The sequence below is a fragment of the Schistocerca cancellata genome, chromosome 10 (assembly GCF_023864275.1).
Source record: "Schistocerca cancellata isolate TAMUIC-IGC-003103 chromosome 10, iqSchCanc2.1, whole genome shotgun sequence".
Lineage (NCBI taxonomy): Eukaryota > Metazoa > Arthropoda > Insecta > Orthoptera > Acrididae > Schistocerca > Schistocerca cancellata.
The window spans coordinates 104446180-104461725 of record NC_064635.1 but is presented as its reverse complement, the minus strand read 5'-3'; the positions used below and the strand labels follow the sequence as shown (position 1 = coordinate 104461725).

The window sequence follows — 15546 nt, the reverse complement described above, 5'->3', positions numbered from 1 at the left end:
ATGTTTACAGGGCTTCCGAAATTTAACATTTTCTTTTCAGAGCAATGACGGATATATCAGGCATCAAAGTGTTTACAGCATTAATGTTGAGTAGCATTCTGAAAAAAAGATTGTTACTTTGTCTTTATTCTTTTCATTGTAGAGAAAAGCTGCTCACAAGAGTATACAGATCCAAACATGCAAATGATCTGTGTGGCATTTTTTTGCAGCTTTAAAAATATTTTTTGCTGTATTAAATGATATCACCATGACAAATTCAGTGTGTTGTAGAACCAGTCATTCAGCAAGTTGAATTTTGCCAGTCAATAACTTCTAACTGGAGTGCCAATGGCAAATCAACATGTGAAACTGAGGAAGGACTGCCAAACAATTTCACTTCCTTTGAAAAATACGTGATGAACTGCTTTATCTCAGCTTGGTAATCACCGAAATCAGTACTTTCGTGTAGTTTTAAACAAGCCAGGTGAATGCGGGAGACGATACAACCACAAACTCTATCCACATCTACGTAAGATCACAGACACCATTCATCCAGTCATACAAAGAGAATTGTTTTCTTTGGCTACATTACCCTTATGAGTTCTAAAAGACCGAGCAGCTGGATTTTCTGCTTTGTGAATAAGGAAACATAGGAGGTGTAGTTCAATGAGGAAGAAAAAGACTTGCAAGAAGTGGGGATGACACTGAAGGATACCCATAAATGGATTTTGCTCAAGAATAAACTCCAACAGCACCTCAGCTTTCAAGAAAAGCAAACACTAAAAACTGGCAAAACATTGGCTGAAGTGTTGAATGAATAGTAGTAGTAGTAGTAGTAGTAGTAGTAGTAGTAGTTGTTGTTGTTGTTGGGTGGTGGTGTTGGTGGTGGTGGTGGTGGTGGTGGTGGTGGTGTTGTGGTCTTCAATCCAAAGACCGGTTTGATGCAGCTCTCCATGTTACTCTACCTTCATCTAGTATAACTACTGCAATTTGCTTACTGTGTTCATCTCTTGCTCTTCCTCTTCGATTTTTACCCCACCCCATCACTTCCCTCCAATACTAAATTGATGATCCCTTGATGTCTGAGAATGCGTCCTATCAACCGACGCCTTCTTTTGTCAAATTGTGCCACAAATTTCTTGTCTCCCCAGTGCTATTCAGTACCTCCTCACCAGTTAACAATCTATGCATCTAATCTTTAGCCTTATTCTGCAGTATCAAATTTCACAAGCTTCTACTCTCTTCTTGTTTGAACTATTTATTGTCCATGTTTCACTTCCATATATGGCTACACTACAGACAAATACCTTCAGAAAAGACTTCCTAACAAATTTATATTCAATGTTAACAAATTTCTTTTCTTCAGAAATGCTTTTCTTGCCATTGTCTGTCTACATTTTATATTCCCTCTCCTTCAGCCACCATCAGTTATTTCGCCGCCCAAATAGCAAAACTCATCTACTACTTCAAATGTCTCATTTCCTGGTCTAATTTCCTCAGCATCACTTGATTTAATTCATCTACACTCCCATTATCCTTGTTTTATTTTACTTGATGTTCATCTTATAACCTCTCAAGATACAGCCCATTCCATTCAACTGCTCTTCTAGGTCCTTTGCTGTCTGTGACAGAATTACAATGTCATCATCAGATCTCAAAGTTATTTCTTCTCCCTCAACTTAAATTCCTCTGCCAAATTTTTGTATGTACTGGGGATATGCTAAAATCCTGTCTCACTTCCTTCTCAAGCACTGCTTTCCTTTCATGCAGCATAGGAAATGAATGTGGAAATACTGGGCTAATGTTAAAACTCAGGCACAAGGAAAAGAAACAGTAGGACTGAAATAGGATGGTCTGGAGAAAGCCATTATGAAAAGAGGAGAACTGTGGAATAAATAATTTAAAACACTGATATCCTGAATAATATTTTTCCTTCATCAGTGCAAGAACTTTGTGAATATCCCTTCCACATATATGTCCATGTGAGAGCAAATTACCTGCACAAGTGTGGCAATGCTTTCATCAAAGCGCAGATTGTGCAAGACGATTCGGCCATCTTCCAAGCCGACAGCCACCACGTCGACAGCTGGAGATTGGGTGAGCACAGTCACTGGGGACCTCCAGCCTTTGAATGTGTGTATCAGTGCACCTTTGTGAATGTTCCACAGCTGCATCTGTCCCTGTCTGCTGCCCAGAAGTATCTGCAAAACAAATATTAATAACATTACATCAAATAACGTGTAAAAGGAGGTCCACAAGAACTACAGGTACATATCAGACTACATCGTCCATAATCATTAACATATGGGGAGTGAAAACAGAAGTAACAATATTCAGAATGCCTAGATCACTTTAGCAGAGCATTTCTTCAAATTCATGGTTTTGGCAAACTATGTTGCCATCTTCAGATCTTATGCACTACTTTTCCAGATCCAAAGATGGCAACACAGTTACCCAAAACCAGTGATCTGAATAAATGACCTACTAAAGCAAATTTTCATACCAATCTAGATCACTGAGAGAGAGAGAGAGAGAGAGAGAGAGAGAGAGAGAGAGAGAGGCTTTAGGAAGGACAAAGGTAACAGAGAAGCAGTTTTGAATTTACACATAATAATTATTACAAGACTTGGGTCATTCTTGTTTCTGTACACTTTCTAGTAGAGTTATTACATTATGTAATAAACATCTGCACAAGACTCACTTCTCATGTAATTTTCTAACAGTGTGTTTTTTATTGGGATTTTAAAAATGCTGCATTTTGTTATTCGAATTTTTCTGTATATTTTAAATGGAAGACTTTCTATACTTAACTTCTACTGCACTTATATTGTAACTGTGTCCCCACTTTGTTGAGTTGGGGAACTATTCAGAATGATACAAGGCTCTAGCCCATCCTTGATGTTATCCTACCTGTATATTGGCCTAGTAGTAAATGAAACCAAGAGAAATTAGTAAATGGAATCACAGCTGAGAGAGATGAAATAAAGACCTTGTATGTTTTCTGATGACATTGTAATTCTGTCAGACACACAAAAGGACTTCAAAGAGCAGAAGAACGGAATGGATAGTGCCTTGAAAAGAGGTTATAAGATGAACATCAACAAAAGTAAAACAAGGGTAATGGAGAGAACTCTAAATAAATCGTGTGATGTTGAGGAAATTAGGCTAGGTAATATGGCATTAAACACAGTAGATGAGTTTTGCTATCTGCACAGAAGGGAAAGAAGGGAGGAATATAAAATGCAAACTGGTAACAACAAGAAAAGCATTCCTGAAAAAGAGAAATCTGCAAATACCGAATATAGGCTTAAATGTTAGGCTGTCTTTTCTGAAGGTATCTGTCTGTAGTATAGCCTTGTATGGAAGTGAAATGTGGACAATAAACAGTTCAGAAAAGAAGAGATTAGAAGCTTTTGACATGTGGTGCTATGGAACAACGCTGAGGGTTAGACAGGTAGATCATGTAAACAATGAGAAGCACTGACTAGAATTGGTAAGAAAAGACTTTTGTGTCTCGACTTAACTAAAAGAAGGAACTTGTTGATGTGTGACACAAAATGGTTCAAATGGTTCTGAGCACTATGGGACTTAACTACTGAGGTCATCAGTCCCCTAGAACTTAGAACTACTTAAACCTAACTAACCTAAGGTCATCACACACATCCATGCCCGAGGCAGGATTCGAACCTGCGACCGTAGCGGTCGTGCGGTTCCAAACTATAGCACCTAGAACCGCTCGGCCACCCCAGCCGGCCTGTGACACACACTGAGACATCAAGGAATCATCATTTCGGTACCGGAGGAAAGTGTGGGGGTCAAAACTGTAGAGGGAGACAAAGACTTGAACACAGTAAGCAGGTTCAGAGGTATGTAAGCTGTGGTAGTTGTGCAGAGATCAAGAGCTCACACATCATAACTAGCACGGACAGCATCAAAGTCGTCGTCCTCTGGAGACCAGAACAATAAAAACCAATCTAAAGATAGTTGTTTCACAACTGAAACCAGTTATCCAACTGTGACCAAGACAAACACTTTACTGGAAGGTATTACAGATTTACGTGCCACAAACTATGTCAGGTCTCACAAAGAAATGAAATCTCTTGAAGCTTTTGAGGTGCTGTAGATGCCAGTTCGGTATAAAGGAGACTGATACAACTAACCAGGAAGGCTCTTGAAGACCTGATAATGAAAGAATATTAAGGAATACAACAAGGATGAGACAAGTGGATAGGTCACACAAAAAGACACAACCAGTTCCTTGTAAACATTCTAGAAAGAAAGCTAAAGGAAGATCTCATTAGCATTTTCAAAACGTGTCATAAAATGTAGGACTCGATAAGAATACCAAAACGAATGAGTAAGCAACCAATTGTAAAACAGATGAAGCTGAAGTAGATTGATAACATAGTGAGTGAAATACACAGCTAGCTTAGCTGTCCCCTCACACAGCTATTCACAAGAACACATATCATAACATCTAAGACATGATAACATGTCAAAATAGCATTTTATACTAATAGTAACATTATCGACATGCCACAAGAAGGAAACACCCATCAAACCTTGTTGAGGTACGTGCTCGGGTGCACCATTGCAGAGGGCTCGAACAAACTGCATTCGAAGCTGAGCTCCGTGTAGACATCCTCGGCCTTAATGTCCCACACACGCAGCACTCCTCTGCTGTCCACCGCGACCAGGTGTGGACCGAATGGCAGCAAAAGCTTCACATCTGGGCCACCGGGCTGCCCGTAGGTATGTTGGAGTTCCGCACCACGCCGCCATGCAAATATCTGCAACACAAATAATTATGTCTTAAGTGATGACATAAAAACAAACAAAAATAAAATAATGAAAATTTTCACCAGTGGTGTCCTCCAACACTTACCAATGCTCTAGGCATTGTCTCTTTCACCATCTGATGGGACGTGGTCTGAAAATCATTTCTGATAAAATCAAAACCGGTTACCATTTGGATGCTTCATTATTAATTTTTAATGAATCCTTGTGATCAAAACTGATCTGTATTTGAATCAGTTGGTTAAGAAAGGAACTAAGTCACTTTTTTACATAAATGTATTAAACAGACCAAGACGCACGTTATGCTGACACAGATACAGAAAACATAACAGAACACTAACTTGGTGCCAACTTCGTGATGTGTCATGGTTATTGGTGACTGTTGTTGTAGGTTATTGAATGGCATCTTTCAAAATATCTACCAAATGAAAGCGAAATGAAAGTGAGCATAAGAGGAACAGAATCAAGTACTGACATTTATCCATTCAACAAGTTTATTGTAATATAAATTCCATAGTATGCACTACAGGCTTTGCAATTGTTTGATAAATTCCAGATGCCGAATGGAATGTTTCCAATGTATCAGTGAGGATGATCACATTAAGATAATTTCAAACTTTTTAAACAAGGAAAAAAATAGTCAGGATATTTATCTACAAGGTTAATTGTGACAGGTGAAATATTGATAAGAAGGCCAAGAAAAGTTGTCAGTGACATTGACAGCATCAAGAAACAACATTCCTTTGTTTACCATGCCACTGTCTATGGTAGAAGAATTCATGTCTGCAAATGTGCTTTTCTCAGTCTTCATGGCATATCACAGAAATGTGCTTATTTGCCAGTCGCTAATTGAAGGTCAAGTTCCAAAGGACACGCATGGGCAAAATCCATGCATGGCCAAATCCAAGCACAACAAAAATTTTGGAAAATGTAATAAATATGATAGATACCCACATCACATCTTTCCCACTCAAAGAAACTCACTATGCTGGGAAGGAAATGAAATACCTAGATGCACCCTTGGATCCAAAAACTATGCACGATATGTTCCTTACGAATTATCCAGAAGTAAATACGGAACACGACTTCTATAGGAAACATTTTCGAGAAAATTACAATTTTCCTATTGGTCGTACCCAAATTGATGTATGTGGCAAATGTAAGAAACTTCCCGCTAAGTTGAAAGGTCCACATACCTCTGAAAGTAGTAAAAGAGCTGCACAACTTGAGTTGGATATTCACAAGTGGTGCAGCAGGACATATTATCAATTCATTAGAACAAATGAGCAAGAATGTATGGGCAGGAATGACATCGTTGGACTAGCTTTCGACTTCATGCAAAACTTGCCTCTGCCAAACATCCCAGTGTAGGAAACATTCTATTTACGTCAGCTGTGGGTTAACTGTTTCTGCATTTATGATATAAGGTCCAGGCGTTCCGTGACGTACTTGTATCAGGATGGTGAAGCAAAAAAGGAAGCAAATGAGATCTCTTAATTCCTGTACCACTACATTGAAAACTATGTAATGAAGAATGTTAGAGAAGTACACCTGTTCTCAGACATAGCACCTGATCAAAATAAAAATAATGCTGTAGTAAGGATATGCCTTCCATTGACACACTGGAAGATTTTTAAAAAAATCACTCACAGTGTTCCCGAAAGAAGTCATTCGTTTCTCCCTTGTGACTGTGCATTATCCAGGAAGGCCAACAACAACTTCACAAGGCATCCAACCACATGTCAGCATGCTGCCACCCTCACAAGACAATATACTTTGCAAAATGAGAGAAGGTAACTGAGGTCAGCAACTACTGAATGAAATAGTTTTTAGACTTTCAATAGTGTTGGTATAAATTATCACAGAACTATGGTTCTTAAGATGTTATAGTGAAATGTGGAATTACTTGTTACAACAGAAATGCTGCTGATGTTCTGATTTATGTCCAAGGAATCCAGCAGAATATGGCTATTGACTATGGTAGTATGAGGGCGGATCAAGTAGTGGAAACAACCGCACCAATAAATGAATCTAAGCAAAACAAAATCTGTAGTACCAACAGCAGTATTAGTAGGGTAATTGGTTATGGGGTTCATAGTGATTTTATAGTGGTAGAAAGTAGTAGTAATATTAGCATTTTTGTAGTATTAATATTTTTATTTTTTCATAATGTTTAAAGTACCAAGAATAATTCCTATATACATTTTTTTTAGTATCCACAATAATGCAAGTTGTATGGCCTTTGTTAACTTTTCCGATAATACGCTGTCATTGTGAATAATAAATAAATAAACAAACAAATACATAAGTTAACTGAATTTTCTGTCGCTGCTGGGCAGAACGTGATCATTATATTAAGACAGAAAAAAACTTCTTAATGTTCTGCAAAACTATGTTTATTTGGTCATGCATTGGCTTTCTGCTTCTTACACAATGCTGGGCATATAGGTATTAAAACAACAAGACACTTATTTATCAATTAATGAAGAAAACATAGATACAGATACGGTAATCCCAAAGCAACCATACGGCCACAAATAGGCAACTTCCCACACGATGTCACATTGCCTCATATCTTTTCCATTATCTGTGTCAGCCTTTCGAACAGAACAGCAGGTCATCAAACGTATCACTTCCTGCAATGGCTGGATTGAGCCAGATTGACAACGTACTACGAAAACAGAATGTGCATAAGAGTAAACCATTTTGTACAATGGGCTACAGAAATTTATCAGTAGTTACAAAGCCTGGTGCACAATCCTATATATCGGCAACATTTCAGACAACCTTGGAAAAAAATTAAAGTCTCAAGACTACGGACCTGCATTTTATAATACCAATAACTACATGAATGTGAGAGAAGCTGGAGATTGTGGAAGAAAGATCGAAACTTTGCTGATCATCTTTTAATAGAAGAACATTCATAACATGATGCAGAATGTGAACACTTACAGTCCGTTATGAATGTTAGCCTTTTTGGCCAATTTAATTATTCGCATGTGACAAAGTGCAACATTTTCCTCTGCAAACACTCTGTAACATTTTTGTATCTTCTGTAATAATAATATCTGTGTAAGTTGTATAAATACATGATGAAAGACCCCCAGGATGCTACAAAGTTAATATTTATGTAAGAATAAAACCAAAATGAAACATCTATTGAAGAGAAGCATTAGCAAAGTTGTTAATTATCAATGCGTGGTTAGGCACAGACAAATGAAGAGACTTTTTGTGCAGTTTTTTGTTCTAGAAACACACACACACACACACACACACACACACACACACACACACACACACACACACACACACACACACACACCCTCTCTAAGACTGTCAGCGAAGTCCAATCGCCAAGAAAAATTAAGATAAGCACAGACATTTTAGTAATGCAATCATATTTAGTATTTATTTATTTATTTCACATTACAACTGTCAACCCATGTGAAAGGACTTCAGGACATCGGTCGTGAGAAGTGTTTGTTAACTACTGTTATAGTAAGAAAGTTCTATGTCATCATTATGAATTATAAAAAAAACAATTGCCTGTATTTTCTGTTTGCATGAATCATGACGGGGAGCAAATAACGCAAAAAGGCAAAATTGAGGAGAAATTTTTTGGAAGGTATAAGAACTGGACGCAGGTTATGTAAAAATTTTCCAAAGTACGCTGTTTTGTTCCGCACAACAAAGGTAGGATGGCTATGCAAGTTGCTTGCATGGTTACGCTTTGCAGTGCCTCTTTTGATGTAGATAAAAAACTTTTCCTATTATTCCCTTCCTTGAATTTTATTGGTGAAAAATTTACAGGAATTTTTCAGTGTGATACACATTGTCAGTAAAACATAATAAATTGTGACACAATAGTTTGCACATTATAATATACGATTATCAAGTGTAATAATTAGCATATGAAATTTTAACATTTTTGTGAAATTTCTATATTTTGCATATTCATATAACATGGCCGAAAAATATATGCCCATCGTTGATAGCGATAGCGGAAACGCACTCAGCCAAGATGGTGTAGGAATTACAAGATCGAACAATTGAAGTTCACGCGCCATGCATGCCTACTGCAGAAGGTTTATGCAGATCAGAGATGAGTGTCGCAGGAGTGAAAAATGACAGCGACACTCCACATCAGAATAACCTTGAAGACACAATGTTTACAACTGACGAGACAATGTCACACACCTCCCAGAGCGACATACCACCCATGAATGTTTGACACAGAATCTCAACACTGTCACACAAGATATGAACATGGTAAAACAGCAACAAAACATTGTTACACAAGATCTAAATGCAATGAAGCAAGAACAAAAACAAATATTCAAGGATTTGCAAGACACGGTCTCACAAAAATTCGATGACTTAGTCAAAAATTTTCGCACTGAAATCGATAAAAATTGAATGATATGAAAATACAAGTAAAGCATGAAGTAATTTCTGATTAACAGTAACATTATGCAGGTAAAACAGAAGGTAGATTCTTTTAATGACCATCACGACTGAGTAGAACAACAAATAAAGAAAATCACAAACACAGACATTGAAGCCACACAAAACCAGTTGGTTTCAACATGAAAAAGGTAACCACTGTCGTTAACAAACTAAATAATCACTGTGAAGGTGTACCTCTTGCTGTAGAAGAGATACATTAAGGGTAGCAACATTAGATGTTGACTCAGCATGCACTAAGAAGGAGAGAAAGAAGATATCGTGAACAAGGTAAACATTACCCTACAAACTGCGGAAAATAGGATCTGCAATCTTTTAGAAGAAAATATTACCAGATCTCTAAAGATGCATGTAAATAATACACAGGCTACAGTGAACATACCCCAATCTGTTGGTATCTATTCACAAATTGTCACAAGTCCCACAGCAGGTACCAGTGACAGTTGTAGATTGCAAAATGTAAACATATCCACAACTCCCAACACCTGAACAATTACCAGCCAGAATTACAGGTAACTACAATAACAACATAAATACAATTGAAAATGCCACGAGTGTGTCAACTATTTTTGCAGATCAAGGTTTGCTGAGACAACGACAGTTTCCTACATTCACTACTGAAGGTAAAAGAATGAATCCCATATTATTTATCACTACTTTTCGTCATGTATTTCCACGCAACTGGATGGAAGCACAGAAAATCAGATTTGTCGTGCAATATATGCAAGCTGATGTGCTTTTATGGCCAACTGAATTGGCCGAACGTTGCAGCACTTATATCCAATTTGAACGAGCTTTCCTCAACAAATACTGGTCTGAGCAATGCAAGAAAGACTCAGACGCGAGGTTTTCAACTCTGCACCATTGAATGGCAAATACGGTAGTCCAAGACGCACTACTGGACGAAACCAATATCACAGGCAGAGGTGTAAAAATTTTTGAAAAGTCGTTTACCATCGCACATTACAGAAAAATTAGTCACAACACCTGCGCACAACACTGAACATTTTCTGTCAGTGCTCGATTCTATCAACTTAATCTGTACCCCACAGAGCAACAGAAAATCAGGCACAACAGCAATATAGTTATGTAAATCAGTCAGGAAAACATGATTAAAATATACAGCAAGGTTGGTACGCACGACAGCAAAATTACATACCCAAAGGTAATGAGTACGGTAACGGGAATGGAAAAAAACAAACGATTTAAAAGAAATTTCCAAAAGCAAGCAAATTCACTATCACAAGGCCCTATGCCGAATATGAATAGAAACAGTCAGCTGCAACAGTGGCCGACACGCGGCAACAATGCCATGCCTTATGCTGTACCGCAGCTGACCTTTGGACAGTAAAATAACTGCACAGGAACACAAATTGGCGACGTACACACACAGTGCAACTCACTGAAATTTCTCCAGGTATTGAACTAAGTCACACTACGACACCGGAAAACAACAACTGGTCGTAGTTAAGCCTCAGGCTATGTTGTATATAGCTTAGTATTTAATTAAATCTCTGTGTACGTATATCAATAGGTTCCTTAGTTCTTAGACAGTAGATGTATTTGTGTAGTATTTCCGATTATTTTGTATTTAAGTTAGGTAGATATTGCATTCCTATTTTGGTTGCACTTTCTGCCAGCCTGTCGCGCATGCGCACAGGTCAATGTCTCCTCTCCTGCCATCAACGAGTATTGTTGAGCACGCGACAGCTGAGCCATAAGCTAATTTTGTTTATACTTTTGCTTTGCATGAAGCAGTGTATTACTTCTCATTGCTGTTAATTTTATGCCTATGTGTACAAATCAAAAGAATTACTTATGCCTATACACATTACTTTATCTTAAAATATACTCCGGAAGAAAAGTTACACTTTGAATTATGTGCACTATGTACAATTATATTGTGATAAAAAATAAATGTTACCATGCTTCGTCATTCTGTTTTCCAATTTTTGTCAATTTAGTATCCTTTATTTAGTTTGCCAATTTTTGTCAATTTAGCATCCGTAAGAGTACTCGTTGTCCTTCAAAATTTTGTCTTATAGTGTCATTTCTGCAGTGGGTCCCTTTGGTATGGGCAACTCCCACTCATTGATTTGTCGGAACATCAATTCATTAGGTGTGAAACCTGTTGAAGAATGTGGAAGGTTATTGACAACTTGCATGAAAGGAGTTGCGTATTCTACCAATCAGGTGTGTTTGTCAAGGGTGTACGTCCTAATAAGCCGGTTAAATACTTTAAAGATTTCTTCAATGGGGCTTGCTTCTGGGTGAAAAAGGCTTACTAACATGTGCTTTATGCCCTGTGAGGTCATAAATTGTTTCCACTTTTGCCCAACAAAGTATGAAACATTGTCAGTTAGTAGTCCCTTTGGTTTACCTACTCTTCTCAAATAGTCTACCTCAATTCTCTTTCTGATATTTGTGGCTGTTGCATTTTTAATGGCATACATTTTGATATGTTTCGAGAAAATATCGTATAGTGCTACTACATATCTTGCTCCTCCTTTACTTCTTGGATATGGACCAGCTATGTCCAGGGATACAATATCTAGAGGGTTTTTTGTGAGTATTGGTTGTAGCTCAGCATATTTTGACACATTGGACTGTTTTGATTTTTGACATATTGCACACTTTCTTAATACCTGTAAGACTCATCTTCTCAAATTTGGAAAATAACAAAGTGTTGCAATTTTTTCAGTATATTTGCCTACTCCATAATGTCCCCATACTTCATGAATGTGTCTTATAAATTTGTTGATTTAATCTTCAGGAATACACACACGATATCGATCAGATTTTTAATGTTGCCTATGAAACAAAATGTCCTTGTACTCCTAATACCATTTACTTACCTTTCCACCTTCACCTTGCTTAAGGTTTTTCATGACTTTACTCTATCTGTGATCTTGCTGTTGTATAATTTTCATTTGCTTACAAAACTTATGGTAATCAGACTGTTGTGTTGTACCTTGCATTCTGAGTTCTGCATCTTGCTCTGTTAATTCACCAAATTCCTCTGAACCTTGTGGTAGCCTAGCCTAGACAGGGCATCTGCAGTAACATTCTGACTTCCTTTAATATAAATGATTTCGAAATTGAATTCCTGTAAATATAGGCACCACATAGCTAATCTACGGTGCAATAGTTAGCATGTTAAAAGAAATTACAGTGACTGATGGTCACAGTATACGTCGGTACTTTTGCCCCACAAAAAATATTCAAACTTTTTAAATGCCAATATTACCACTAAACTTTCCAATTCTGATACAGAGTAAAAGACCTTTCTGCTTCCAATAATTGGCAACTAGCAAAACAATGGTTAAAATGCCATGTTTCACACTAAGCTACACACAAATTGAAGTAAACAGCACTAGCACACGAAGAAACAACATGACACTTCGTAAATGATTAATCGGTACACATTATTTCAATGAACCAAAGTTCCTTGGCAACTAGTCCACGATATCCTCATACACCCTTGAACCAGTAGATGAGTATTTCTCTTCTTCCTTCCCAAACAAAGGACGTGGCGCCAAGCGTAATTAGGCCAGCAATGAGCAATGTCCCTTTCTGTTTGCAACATTCATTAGTCACCTTAAGATGGCCTAAGAAGTCAAATGCTAGTTCGTGACCAAATACATGCAGTTTTGCAGAACATTAGGAAATGTTTTGCTTTTTAATATTAAATCAATAAGTCCATAAAGGCGTAAACATCAACTGGAGCCAATATCCAGTTTTCCTACCTGTGAGCCGGCCGCAGTGTAGACGTGGTAGGTGTCGGCCGCAAGGCAGGATATGTCCTCTGCGTGCTGCGGGCTGGTGCTGAGCAGGGCAAGGTGGGACAGCCCGTACGTGTGGAACGCCTTCCCGATACACGTCACGACCAGGTGCTCCTTGCGGGAGCGTATGTACCTCAGCGCGTGTGGCACGTGGTTGCTGACCAGCCCCAGGGCACGGGCAGGAGCGAAGATCCGGCTGCCTGCCCTGCGCGTCTGTGTCACTGTTGCAGTAGTGGATACCATTTCCTGAAAACGGGTCATTATGTAGAGTGTATAGCACAGAGGTGGTTTATCCGTGTGGCACACGACCCCACACTATAAGGAACCCTGCAGCCACACTGTCCATACTTTTCTAGGGAGCATTAATGATCAGAAATTCTGAACTAAAACAAATAATTCAATTTAGGGTTATATTTGAACACTTGTAAAGTATTTTTAAAGCACCAGCAATATTTTTAAGGCACCAGCAATAATCTCTCATCAACCTGAAACCGTATATATCTTTGAACCTTTGAAAAATATACACTGCCGGGGAAAACAATTAGTACATCAAAAAATTAGTACAACAGGAATGATGATGTCAATTCTGATCCGATGATGGCATATGCCACCAGGAAGACAGTAGATGTACAGATAATGATTTTAACATCATCCGCCAACAGATAGTGTAGCGGCATAGCAACTAGAGCACCATCTGTGTCTACCCTTTAACAGGGAATGCTCAGAGCAGAATAGTCTGTGTGGTGCAAACATGTGAAGCAAGCAGGCAATCATTCCATGGAGATGCACTTGTGTTTCCTACAGTCAACAGAGTTTGAAGGGGTCAAACTGTGGCCTTCTGAGTAGGATGGTCATTCTGTAGAACTGCCACACAAGTTGGACATGCTGCATCAGTTGTGCAATGACGCTGGCATCAGTGGTCACATGAACATCCTCACACCTGTAGAGGAGGTTCTAAACTTCCACGTAACATAGATGCCTCCCTGGCTGTGGCAGATTGTACAGCTATCATAACACAGATAAGAAGTCTTGTTAGCCCAGACACGTCAACACGAACTGTTGCGAACCGGTTATTATTAGTGGGACTATGGGCACGCATAACTCTAGCCCGGCTTCCACTCACACCACAGCATTGACGTGCACAGCTCGACTGGTACTGTCAGAGGATCCCTTGGAAAACAGAATCGTGCACTGTGGTCTTCAGAAATGACAGCAGATTCTGCCTGCACGCAAGAGATAGTCATTTGCACATACGATGTAGACTTGGTGAGCACTGTCTCATAGAGTGCATTCGTCCAAGAGACACTTAAGGTCTGGGGTGGGATAACCTACAACCCCCATTCACCTTTGCTGTTTCTGGAAGGAACACTAACAGTGATCAATACACGTAAAATGTTTGTTAGACCTGTTCTTTTGCTATTCTTGCAACATGAAGGTGATGTGCTGTTCCAATAGGAACACACTGTCTGTGAAACTCAATGTGCTCTGTAAGACGTGCAGCAAATTCCCTGGCCAACCCTATCTCTGGAATTGTCTCTAATCGAGCACATGTGGGATGTGATGGGACGAAAAGTGACTCGCCTACCAACAATCATTACAGAAGCATGTGTACAGGTCTAGCAGGTGTGGAATAACATATCGTAGGACAATACTTGTTATCTGTGCAATTGACTGGATGCCAGAGTTCAGTGCCTACATTGCCATCCATGAAGGCTGCACCTCTTACTAATACGTGAGTTCAGCGTGGATCAATATTAGTCATAATTGCACTTCTTTAAGGGACTTTGATATATGATATGGCAGCAAAAGTTTTTTTTACATGATCTATTCACCTATGGTTGCTATGCATTATTACATATATGCTCCAAGAGATTGGTTTCTTCAGATTGTCAACAAAGCTTGCCTGCAAATCATTTTCATTTGTTTTTATAACCTGGCACCTATTGATGTAGGTCACTAAGGCTGCAGTTACAGTGGGACCAACATCAGTGGATTTCACCAATGACTGACTGCGGCCACAGATCACCGATCTTTTCAAATCAGTGCGCCAGCATATGAGCAATCTCACGAGAAGCTCACACAGTATCAGATTTTTTAAATTTTTTATGTTTATGACATGTAAAGTTCAGAACCCAGATATGAAAACTCCAAAGATGTTCAATGCAACTCTCAATAAAATCAACTTTGAATTTTTCTGAGCATCTTTAATATCCCAAAGTCAGATCTATTTTTTGACAGGCAGCTTGACTGAGGTAAAATTTGTCATTCACCATAAAGGGGACATGGGTTCAATTCCTGGCTGATGGAGGATGAAATACTTGAAGATAGGGGTGGGGAATCAGTAGCACTTGAGACGTAACTGATGATTTGAATCCCGTTTCAGTCACTATTTTTTCATTTTTCTTTCATTCAGTTCAAGTACCTAAGTCATTTAAATACAAAATACATCAAATATATTTTAATTAACATGCACACTGATAAACCAAAATGTTATGACCACTGTCCACCACATAACTGGATACTG

General features: G+C 38.6%; 1 protein-coding gene across 1 annotated transcript in view; it reads right to left on the bottom strand.

The window, feature by feature from the left end:
• LOC126106499 (WD repeat-containing protein 36) overlaps positions 1–15546 on the bottom strand; it is a 106135-nt gene that overhangs the window by 64098 nt on the left and 26491 nt on the right. Inside the window, exons 2-4 of the mRNA XM_049912818.1 lie at positions 12987–13268; positions 4542–4769; positions 1977–2180 (exon numbers count right to left, since the gene is read on the bottom strand). Of these exons, the coding sequence (XP_049768775.1) occupies positions 1977–2180; positions 4542–4769; positions 12987–13265 (711 nt within the window). The 5' untranslated portion in view covers positions 13266–13268. The remainder of the gene's footprint in view (positions 1–1976; positions 2181–4541; positions 4770–12986; positions 13269–15546) is intronic.